This window comes from Polypterus senegalus, chromosome 13, assembly GCF_016835505.1.
Source record: "Polypterus senegalus isolate Bchr_013 chromosome 13, ASM1683550v1, whole genome shotgun sequence".
In the NCBI taxonomy this organism is placed as follows: domain Eukaryota; kingdom Metazoa; phylum Chordata; class Cladistia; order Polypteriformes; family Polypteridae; genus Polypterus; species Polypterus senegalus.
Window position 1 is genome coordinate 140,787,687 of NC_053166.1, and position 12,728 is coordinate 140,800,414.

At 39.1% G+C, this 12,728-nt stretch overlaps 1 protein-coding gene across 1 annotated transcript in view; it reads right to left on the bottom strand.

Annotated features, from left to right (window-relative positions):
- Window positions 1-1,232: 1,232 nt before the first annotated feature.
- syngr3a (synaptogyrin 3a) overlaps window positions 1,233-12,728 on the bottom strand; it is a 34,708-nt gene continuing 23,212 nt past the window's right edge. Inside the window, exons 2-4 of the mRNA XM_039775277.1 lie at window positions 12,126-12,360; window positions 8,887-9,032; window positions 1,233-3,237 (exon numbers count right to left, since the gene is read on the bottom strand). Coding sequence (XP_039631211.1) covers window positions 3,025-3,237; window positions 8,887-9,032; window positions 12,126-12,360 — 594 coding nt within the window. The 3' untranslated portion in view covers window positions 1,233-3,024. The remainder of the gene's footprint in view (window positions 3,238-8,886; window positions 9,033-12,125; window positions 12,361-12,728) is intronic.

Genomic DNA, 12,728 nt, shown 5'->3' on the forward strand with positions numbered 1-12,728 from the left:
CCAAGTTGGCAGAAAATCTTAAAAAATAAATAAATGAATAAATCTTGTTTTACCAAGATGAAGCCTCGTTACTTTTTGAAAGCTGCTTCGGTGAATGACATACCAATTCTATGTTTTACAAAACAGACTCATTTAAAGAATCAAAATGCTTCAAACAGAAATATCCATCCTTCCATCTATTTTCTAAACCCACTTATCCAGAGTAGAGTGGCAGGGAAGCTGGAGCCTGTCCCAGAGGGCATCTGGCACAAAGCAGGAGCAGTCTTCAGACAGGGCACCAGCCCACTGCAGGGTGAATACACACAGACGCACACACACACACATCAGGGTCCAATTTAGAATCGCCAGTCCACCTAACCTGCATGTCTTTGGACTGTGGGGGGAAAAAAAAACCTGAGCACCCAGAAGAAACCCACAAAGACAAAATTCTTTACTGTATAGAAGATCTTACATGTATAGAAGTAGATCTGTTATTTATGTGTTGTACAAAAACTACCAGTTGTGTGGTATGTGCTTTGCATAACCTCACAGCTGGAACACCTGGCGCTGAATGATTGTTAAAGAAAAATAGTATACTACAGTTTCAGAAGACATTCAAATGCTGAAGCTAAACTATAAAATCTGATTAAGCAATCTGCAAAAACTCAGCCAGTGTGCAAAATGCAAATTGCCAACCTAAGAAGATTTCAGTGTTGCAACATGGGAATGACAGAATTCTATGACAACTGCAGCCTAACCTAACAACAATACAGCCTCCAAATAATAACTTGACTATATATTTTTTAAAGTTAGTACGTTAAAAAAGTGAATGCAGTTTTTTCTTGCTACACATTAAATTAAAAGTCTTCTATTCACACTGTCAGAGAGCTGAGTTATCCAATTAGTCATCTTCCTTCCCAGGTTGAGTGTGAGCCTGGCCTGTGCACATGAAATAATCTCTCAATAGTAAATGTTTATGAATGGGCACACAGATATAAGTAGTATTTTTATACGCATATTAAAAGCTGGGTTAAGATCTGTTTTCATTAATTAAGATCAGAGGTAGGTAGCTAAGAATCCCCCAAAGTGAAAACCATTATCATCATCAGGAGGGTACAGAAACAAAAGCAGCCACCAACGAAAGTCATGCACTGTCAGGCAATGAACATCATTGATTATGGATGCTATTCACAACCACAAAGTGTTTCTTTTGTAGCTCTTTAGCTTGGCACAACATTTGTAAGCATTAAAAAAATGACTCATAAAACATAAATTCAAACCCCGAAAGGTCAATTAAGTAAAGGTGCAAATACACTTTTATAAATCAAGAAAATGAGAGTTAACAGGCAAAATCCCAGAAGAACTGGGGTGTCTGACAGGATAATGGAAGCGCATTCACTATAAATGCAGCTGTCATGTATACCTCTTATTTATTTGAAGATCACTCATTGATGGTCACAAACAGGGGCATGTTTGTCCAAGGAGGGCACATTCACACATGAGGTGACATAGGGGTTAAAGGTCATGAACAGAGAGTTGTTTCACTTTCCATTTTGATTTAGACCCAGCTGAATGTAGAGACTGCCCTTATTTTTTTTATATACTTCTTATCAATAATAATATATGTGCTGTTAACCTCTGCTTCTTTTTTGAACTGGACACTGGTCATGGTGACAGTCAGGCTGATTTGATGTATAGGTATACTGTATACAGTATATACATACACAAACCATAAATTGGATTAGCCATATTTGATATTGTTATGTTAAGTTACAGATGTTCACACAAAAAATATTGTTCTTTAATAGGAGTCACTTTGGGCACAACTTTAACAATAAATGGTATGTCTTTAGTAGGGTATTCAAGGTATAATGCAAAAATGCAGGTTGGGTGCTGCTATATGAAACATTACACCAAGCCACGATAACTGAGAGGTCTGCAAAACATCATACTTATCTTTCTGTGTGCAACAGCTGCAAAATGCAAACAGCATATATATATCTATATATATATTCATCTTCTCAACTGTAAATTTGTTATTTGTATTTTGCAGATTTTGTATATATATATATATATATATATATATGTTGTAACAAATCTCTTTGTGTGCATACAGGCATACATATTTAAATCAGTACTCTTATTACCCATCAATATTTGCTGGTAACAGACTGCCAACATTGCTATACATAAGATTTCCTTCTTTTATTAAGAGCACCCTCATTTTGATTATTTACAGGTAACCAAGGCATGAAATGGTGGTACAAATGAAGGCCTCCTGATATTGACTTCCTCCTTAATATACAACAGATATGGTAAAGTAAAGTCTTTCAATACAACACAATATATGCAAGGTTCAAAATGTCACCAGGTCTGTTTATACCCAAATTGTACAAATCAAAAGAGTTCAATCTGATGAACATAATTTGAAGGGTGCTACTGTGGTCTCCTTGAACATGAGGTCACACTTTGGTTACACATAGTTGGCTCTCTATGTGCAAATTAGAATGACCTGCAGCTCCTGGATGGACATGACACAGAAAGACAGAGCCCATGAGGTGGACACATTCCAATTCAAAGTATAATTTTCTATACTGCCAGGGTCAGGTACGTGTTCAGTATAAAATCTGTAGACCTTTCAGGTAAATACAAAATCAATTTTCTGTGCTAGCTAGGAGCTAGATAGGTAGATAGAACTAAGACATGAAACAAAACAACCATCTCTACACACAAGCAGAGGAGCTTTTCGCCTCACTCTCTCCATTCCTGGATTTATAACATAATCAGCAGACAGAACAGGGTTATGGGCACCACCTAGCCTACCTAGTGCATAAATACCTGGACAAAGATGGATTTACAACCAACATAATGCACTTGTACAGAAGTCATTGCACAACAGCCTAGAAACATGGTAAACCATCAGCGACTGGCCACATTAAGAAGTTAACTTCACGTGAAACTTGCAGTTATCCGCCAAAGACATATTTACTGTGCTACAGACAGGTCAAATGAAGGATTCTGTGATCTTGCTTGACCTTTGGCCTTTTAGTAGGTTGGCAGTTGGTATCCCTTGGGGTTGGTGCCTAGATTCTCGGTAAACGGAGGACTCTGGTAGGTGTCCCTGGTCTCAATGCCGCTTCCTGTTGGATAGCCAGGGTAGGGCTCAATATTGGGATTGCCATTGAGTTGATCCGTGGCAAATAGGGACATGTCAGTGCCCAGCCGGTATCTCTGCAGTGCCTTTAGGGTCATGCCAGCCTTCAGAAGGGTAAACATAATTAGTAAAGCACACTTTGAAAAATGACAACAGGTGAGACACATAGCTCACTTACTATATATGAAGACTACTGCTTGTACTACTTTTACTAATTTTGTTCTTTTTTATTGTTTGTAGAAATTAGTTTTTCAAGAAGTAACTAAATTTCTCTGAAATTAGGATGATCTTGCATGAGGCCCCATGCATAGATAGAATTTTACTTACTAAAACTGAGTCACTGTAGTTTATCCATTTAAGAGCAATAAGGTGCATTGAAAAATGAATTCATATAAGATTCAAAAATTCACAAATAATCTGTATAAACATAAATCAGCGATGTGTCATCTTAGGAGTTGTAAAGATTATTACATGCAGTCAGACAATAAAAAACAGTTTAAGTGTCTTAATAACCCTAAACAATATTACAATGGTGTTATATATTAAAAAAAATAATAATCCAGACAAGAAAAGAGACGAAAATAAGAAATGAATGTTAAAACGTCAGGGTTACATGCTTTTGGTCTTCTAGATGTTGGTTATACACACAAGTTAGAGCAGCAAGCAGACATCAACCCATCAGTCATTGTTTATTTCATATGTAGTCCAGGATCGGTTCATGCTTTATACTTAGTACTGCCGAAATGTCCCCAACCCATAACAATGAACCAAAATGTACCCATCCTCAAATGTGCTCATTTCAGTAATGCATTTGAGAGGTTTGTGAACTATCCTGCTAGCACTAGGCCTAATATAGGAATCAAGGCCAGATGGGACGCCAACCTAACACGAGGCTCACTCAGCCTCACATACTGGGCCAGTTTAATGTCACAAATAAATGTAGCAATATGTTTCTTGGATGTGAGAGAAAACCCATGCTGACATCATCTAGGCCTGGGATTCAAACCCAGGATTCTGTCACTATAAGGACATTCCTGAGTTTGTTACAAGTTAGCAGTGATGACCTATAATGTGCAACTTCCCTTGAACAGGAAAAGAAAAAATATAACAGCTATCAGAAAATTCTAGTTACTCCAGATGGTACATATACTATTACTTCTGCTCTGTAAGCAAATAATTATCAATAAAAACAAGGCTGTGAAATATTGTGGATTATAGAAACATAACAGAACATCCTCTTAATTAAATTCAGGGTCGCATGGGGAAGAATTCTATCCCAACAACACTGGGGGCATAAGACAGGAAACAGCCCTGGACAGCTAATTATTGAAATGTATTAATACCAAATATTTTACTTTCTACAGATGAAAGTTGTGGAAAGTTACCATTTTGGACAAAAACAAAATAAAATATATGGATTTAAATATAGTTGGAAAATAGAACATTATTATGGGGGCTATTTAAAACATAGTGCATATTTATGAATGTTTCCACGTGGTGAGTGATAGATTTCAAATTTTTGTGTAAGTAAGAATGACATCTGTGTACTGGTCATATTTACAATAAACGTATCAGAAATCAGGCATGTCCCAGTAGGGCCGTATTCTGTTAAATTAAGCAGGTATGCCACTTGCAGAGAAACATTCATTTTTTAATGTTTCACTGCTGATCCTTTGCAAATATGCTTTATCTGATTTGGATATTAAACATTTTGGATCTTGGTTCAAACTGGTTAGTCTCTAATTGTGTCATGTTAAATTCTCTAAATCTACAGAATTTTTCGGAGTTAGTTTCAGCTGACAGGCTATACTTGGGTAGCAGTGACAGGAGGAGGGAACAGGCGCTGACTGTCTTCCACAAAGGCTAAATGTTTAAATCTGTCCAAGTTAAAGAGACTTAGATACCCCTGGAACAGAAAACAATATCCATCATTAACAACAAAGACATATAGACTTTCTTTGCTAGAAATTCAGAAAATAACAAACCTATTTGGCTAAAACATCATTGCAAATGTATAAATATTTACCTTCATAACCAGAAAGATGCCAGTGATGGGATAAATCATTAGCCCCGTTATTACAAGTTTTTGAAATAATAAAAGGCATTAATCAGTTTTTCAAATGTTACACTTTTTCATTATTAAAAAAATGCAGACCCTTTTCCCAGAAAGCAAATCTCAGTGTGAAATATTGTAAAATGTAAATTCAGGTAGTGCAAATTTTCAAAAGAAATTGTTTTGTTTTTTCAAAAAATGTCCTCCCAGGAATCAGTACTGGGTTCAAGGAAGCAGTCCATTCGTGATGCGGTGCCAGTCCATTACTTGGCATACTCAGGCACAAACCAGCTCTCTTGTATATTGAGCAGATGATAGGTCATGACAAGTAGCAAACAACATACAAAAAGTAAAATATCTGGAAAAAATTGGACTTTGCTAATTTCCCTTCTTTCTTCTTAGAATTTGCATGCAGTTTTGACCATTGATGCATCTGTACGTTTTCTTAATCCATCCAATCCTATCTATCCATTATCAAAACTATTTACTCCAATGCACATTAAGCAGAATTGAGCACAAGACGGGAACAAAACCCAAAGAGGGTACGCTAACGCACACTCATTAGGCCAGTATAGATTAATCACTCACACTGAACTTCATGTCTGTGGGATATGGGAGAAAACCAGAGTACCTGGACTCAAAACTCACATAGACTTGCAGAAGATGTGAAAACTGGAGTGTGGGAATATCAAAGGCAAAAAGTCACTGGCAACAGGAAGAAGAGAGAGAGTGCTTACTTAAGCTTAGCTAATACTTTGTATTTTGCCCTGGTTCATATTTGTTCTGGTCATGCTCCTTATAATATTATATAAATACACATAGGTTCATTTTTTGTAATGATGTTTAACATGTGAATCTCTCTACAGTGGGCTGGGGTTTGTTTCCTGCCTTGCACCCTGTGTTGGCTGGGATTGGCTCCAGCAGACCCCTGTGACCCTGTAGTTAGGATATAGCGGGTTGGATAATGGATGGATGTGAATCTCTTAAACGGTCAAAATGCCACTTTCCCCACAGATAACAGTGATGTCAACAAAGAAGATTTTCTTTAGCTCGCCCAGTTTGATTAGTCTAAGAGACTATGATCACAAAGGCTTGCGTTTGATCATGGGCAGGTGCTGGTAGTACCCCTTAACCTCAGCTGCTCTGTCTCTATAGTATACTGTATAATACACCATTCCCATATATATAGCGGGCCTCCTAAACAGAACAACAGTTCTGTTGTATATACTACAACAATTAGACAATGGACCCTGTGATCATCAGAGGTGACTGTGTGCAGAGGGTGCAGACCTTTAAATATCTGGGAGTGCAGCTGCATGACAAATTGGACTGGACTGCCAATACTGATGCTCTATGTAAGAAAGCTCAGAGCAGACTATACTTTCTGAGAAGGTTGGCATCCTTCAACATCTGAAATAAGATGCTGCAGATGTTCTACCAGACGGTTGTGACGAGTGCCCTCTTCTACGCGGTGGTGTGCTGGGGTGGCAGCATAAAGATGAAAGACGCCTCACGCCTGGACAAACTTGTTAAGAAGGCAGGCTCCATTGTAGGATTAAAGTTGGACAGTTTAACATCTGTGGCAGAGCAACGGGCACTAAGCAAACTCCTGTCAATCATGGAGAATCCACTGCATCCACTTAACAGTGTCATCTCCAGGCAGAGGAGTAGCTTCAGTGACAGACTTTTGTCACTGTCCTGCTCCACTGACAGACTAAAGAGATCGTTCCTCCCCCACACTATGCGACTCTTCAATTCCACCCGGGGGAGTAAATGCTAACATTAATTTTATTTTATTTTTTTCACTTTTATTACTATTTAATTTAATATTGTTTCTTTGTATCAGTATACTGCTGCTGGATTATGTGAATTTCCCCTTGGGATTAATAAAGTATCTATCTATCTATCTATCTATCTATCTATCTATCTATCTATCTATCTATCTAATTTGATCAAAACACTGTGCAGCTGCATTTCATGTTCGAGTGAAACCAGAAACCCTAACTTTCCATGAGACCCACTCTGTCAAACCCTCTAAGATATGCGTGTCTCAGAGCACGCACTGATATAGTGCATTGCCGCAGCCACCACACGACAAACCAACTCAGGATCCCAGATTAGGACCCGAGTGCAGCCATGCAATAGGTGATACCTCAGCACCACACTCGCTCAGATGGAGTGGAACAGTGTGAGGTTTGTTTTTTTTTTATGGTGGCTGGAGTGCCAATTCTGCCACCAACCCTGCAGGTTGGAGGTCCTTCATGCAGGGACGGATGCAGATTAACGTCATACCCAAGACGGAGCAATTGCAGGTTAAGGGCCTTGCTCAATTGCAGGTTAAGGGCCTTGTTCAAGGGCCCAACAGAGCAGAGACCCTTTTGGCATTTTACAGGATTCAAACCAGAGCAGATCCCTAGCCTCAGAGCCACCACTCCGCCTGCTCTAGAATGAAGCATAAAAATAATAACCAACTACTTAAGAACATTTATGTTAGGTAGGATGCCCAATAGGGGCTGAACAGTCTTTTGGCTTTAGAACCCCTGTAGATTCTGCGTTTTTTTTCTCCTCTGCCATTGGACTCGTCTTTAGAGACTTAAAAAACGATTTTATATATAAGGACTTCTCTATTAATGATAGAACTATTTTATTTAAGTGTATATTGATTTGTTTTTATATTGTCTATTCATTATTATTCTTATCTAATTTGAATATGTTTTCTTGTAACTATTTCTTTGACATCTTGTAAAGCACTTCAAGCAACATCATGTGTATGTAAATGTACTCTATAAATAAATGCTGTTGTTGTTACTAGATGACTGCAACTCAGTGCAAAAGTTTAGACAGTAAACACGTGTTTTATGCAAAAAAAGGGCATCATGATGATTTTATCTGGCCATTTAAGGCAGCAGGGTGCCTGAGTGCTGTTTTAAAGATACGGCTTTTCAAGAGCCACTCTCAGCAATGGTGTACAGGGACACCATCGATCACTAGAGGGAGCACTAACCAGCTAGTCTTCAAGCACAAAGGGTCAATACTGATCTCATGATCTTAAAATCAATTTCAAATCTTGGTCCAAAATGATCCCCCTGATGGGTTTAAAGGCCACTCTGTACCAAAGATGGCTAGGTTTGGAAAGGCAAAATGATGTAAAAAGAAAGAAATTAGAGGTTGTATTGTTCTTTAGAGAAAAGACCTGGAAAGGAAGGCTCTGTTGTACACCTGCATTTCTTTTTTTATTGTATATAACCATTTTTTGTTTATTTATTATTATGCCTTGTGTGTGTTTTGGTTTAAAAATATATTTTTTAACTATTCTGACAGAGGGACGGTTCCTGGCTTGTGCCTGGTGCTGCCTGATGAGTTTGGTCCCCAGTAACTGAGCTGGATTAGTTTGATTAAAAATAGATTGATTGATGGATAATTTCAGAAAGTCTTGGTTTCCTTGGTATTGTTATTGGAGTACTCCTATTACCATGGACATAAAAATATTATACTGGATTATAACTGGTGCTTTAGTGCCTCAATAATTGCTAACTAAACAAACTTGATGGACTGACATTTTCTTTTTCTGTTTTTATTGGCCAGTTCCCAAAAGGCAATAGTTTATTTCATCCATGACACATTCTGGGAATCATTCATTTATAAAACTAAAAAGAATGACAATAGTAAGGAAAAAAAATGCAGGAAAGAGAATACTCACCCAAGACAGAATGGAGAAGAAGGAGAAGGCAATGGCAGCTCGGGCAGCATCTGCCCCCTGATTCAGAACAAGTCCTTCTGAAGATGTGCGCTGCCACTGGTTGGCCAAAAAGCAGAATCCTACAAACCAAAGGAATGTCCAGAAACCTACAAGTAACCATAAAATAATCTGTCCTTAACCATGAGCAGAGAAGTGTAAGTCAGCATGTTTGCCGTTCAAGACATTGGCACCTCAGTGTGACTGCTCTGCCACAAACAATATGCTGCCCTTTCATAGATGAGAACTCTGAAGGAGGCTGCAACACCCTTACGTCCTCTCTTATGCTATTATACCAGCTTTCCACAATCAAAGGGAACAGCAGGGGCTGCCTAGGATGGACCAGCATTGCTGTGTAGCGTCTGCCACCAAGGGGCAACCACCTTTTAAAGCTGTCAAAATGAGCAGAGGTTAAAAGTGGGGTGTGAAGCACATAATGCAGATTGCTGCTGTGACTTCAACCCAGGAGCAAAAAAGACACTTGTGCTTGATTTTAATTGCTGGCAGCATAATGCCCTTTAGTCTCTGAACTGATTCCCAGGCGTACAGAGTCAACTACCTCTGTCTCTGAATCATTTCAAGCACAAATGTAGTTAAATTCCTAGTTCAGCATGATGCAAGTGACATGCTAAAACAAGGACTGCTACAGAACAGGGCATTCGCTAGACCTTACCGGAGCAGTAATTTAAAAGGAAAATCTCCATTTCACTTATTCAAGTGTTTTGATTTGCAAATATCATACAAGAAATGACTTTCAGGACATGGATATGCTGGATATACTAATGCTCTGTGCAAGAGAGGACAGAGCCAACTATACTTCCTTAGAAGACTGGCATCCTTCAACATCTGTAATAAGCTGCTGCAGATGTTCTATCAGACGGTTGTGGTGAGCGTCCTCTTCTATGCGGTGGTGTGCTGGGGAGGCAGCATAAAGAAGAGGGACATCTCACACCTGGACAAACTGGTGAGGAAGGCAGGCTCTATTGTAGACATGGAGCTGGACAGTTTGACATCCATGGCAGAGCAACAGGCGCTGAGCAGGCTCCTGTCAATCATGGAGAATCAACTGCATCCACTAAACAGGATCATCTCCAGACAGAGGAGCAGCTTCAGCGGCAGACTGCTGTCACCGTCCTGCTCCACTGACAGACTGAGGAGATCGTTCCTCCACCACACTATGCGACTCTTCAATTCCACCCAGGGGGTAAACATTAATAAAACATAAGATTATAGAGTGTTATACCTGCCTCGCACTCTCCACCTTGAATTAACTTGCACTGCATTTTATCACTCTTTAATTAATATTGTTTTTTATCAGTATGCTGCTGCTGGAGTATGTGAATTTCCCTTGGGATTAATAAAGTATCTATCTATCTATTGTGATGGATGTCCGGCAAGAGTTTCTGGCCCTCACACCCAGGCCACCAGCAGGAGCTCTCCCGACAGCATGGACATGCCCCGAGTTCCAGCAGGGCCTCATGGACTTTGTAGTTTTTATACACAGCCCTGCTGGATACCTTGGGGCTCGTGGACTCATATAAGCCCTATAACCTGGAAGTGCGTCATAATCCCGTGACAGGAAGAAATGACGTGCTTCCGAGGTGAAGATACGGACTATCTATCTATCTATCTATCTATCTATCTATCTATCTATCTATCTATCTATCTATCTATCTATCTATCTATCTATCTATCTATCTATCTATCTATCTATCTATCTATCTATCTATCTATCTATTATATAGTGCCCTTCACATCTATCTATCTATCTATCTATGTGTTGCAAGTGTTTTAGATGTTTGTCCCATGTATACAGCTGGGCATGCGCCACATGGTATACTGTACACTGCATTTTGTGTCACTGCGGCAGATTTCTTGCTTTTGGTAATTAAAAGAGCTGCCTACAGAGTTTTTCTCAGTTTATGCGCTACATTAATGCCTGAATTTTCCTTGGGATTAATAAAGTATCTATCTATCTATCTATCTATCTATCTATCTATCTATCTATCTATCTATCTATCTATCTATCTATCTATCTATCTATCTATCTATCTATCTATCTACTATCTATCTACACAGTTCTATTTAGTTCACAAATGCAGTGCATGTGGGACTGTTTGCTATTAAAATGCAGTCTCCTTTTAAAGGCAGGCATCATCCTAAATTCTTGTTCACATAGATCTGCGCTTCACTTAGCATCTGTATCTACATGTCACTGGGATGTCAGAGGAAGCCTAAATACCTGGTGGAAAACCACACAGAAGGATGTAAAAGCCTGTTAGTGACAAAGGCTGAGAATTAAATCCATGATCCTGGGGAAGTGTGCCACCCAGCTTGTGGTTAAAATAAAATGTTTCACTAAATTTGACATCATATACTGACTAGGAGTTCTCTTTGTCATTCACAGAATCCACTGCCCTCATCCATGTCAGGGCGTAGTTGGGGCTCTGCCCCCAGACATTTGCTTTATCTGTATATGTGTCTCCTCTCTGCATATTGGCTCCTCCTATCAGTGTCTTTTGCCATGCAGCATTAGTCAGGCGCTGGTCACATGGTAGGAGGTGCCAGAAGTGGGAAGAGGGCATTTGGGAGAGGCTCGTTCTTGTAGCATTGTGCATCCAGCCTCTATAAAAGCCTTTATGTCTTTTGTGATTTTTATTTTTGGCTTGTACTTTTTTGGATACCTTTGCTGCTCCTGTATGTCCTGTTTGTGTTCGGCCACCTGCTTACCTATTTTTCATTCTTCTTCTGGACCACAGCCTTAATTAGTAAATTACTGTGATTTTGGTTTTAGCCATTTCTTATGCTTCTTCACATATCAGCTTATAGAGATTTGGGTTTATACTGACAGCCACATTTTATAGAATACTGCACCACTTTGCAGTCCTTTGGTTTGATGTTTCTTGGACATCTGGTTGTCATTTTCCTAAAATACTAACTAGCAATCTCAGGTATGAAAGAGACCACACTGCCCACCTTCTCTGTATTATAAAGGTTTGCTGAAGTCTCATTAATTCAAGTACAGGATGCAATGGTTAGCACAGCTGCCATATAGCTTTGGAGATTTGGGTTCAATTCCCAGTCACCGGGTCTTCTACAGTGGCCTTCATGTTTGTTACCATGTTAACATCTGTTGTTAATGGGTTCAAAGATGAGATACTTGCTCTCAGTAAAGGATAACTGCCAAAAAAATGAGATCTTACCTGAAAATCCTAGCTCCAGTAGGACAGCTTTTTTTCTGTCTTTTACGCTGCTGATTTGGGGAAAGTATACATCCAGGGCTAAAAACAGCATGGAAGCAAAAAATGCAATGACGCCAATCGTGATGCCGTAGTTGCAGGCGTCCTCGTTCTTGTTGAACACGCAGTGGAGTACCTCGCTGCCACTGTTAACATAGCCCTCATTGACTATGGAGCCAAAAACCACTATTGAGAAAATCTGTAAGAAAGAAGAGGCCATGGTCATACAGTCTCAAAGTGCTCTTCAAAGTAGTTTAAAACATTACAGCATAAATGATTCAGGCAGGATGCCACAATGTGGGCAGAAGTTTAAATTTAGTTTATATTATGCCTCCTACAGTCAATGTCAATCTATTAAAATAAAAAAGGAATCAATTAATATGAAAAAGAGTAAGTTCTGGCTGGAGTTCATAGCCTCCAGCTTTATATAAGGTCTTTTCTTGGCCTCCAGCTTTATATAGGGTCATTCTATATCGCCGATATATCAGGCAGATTGCATTAAATGAATCACCTAACACATACAGAAAAGCAGAGATGTAGAAGTTCGCTAGATCTAGATAAATGCAA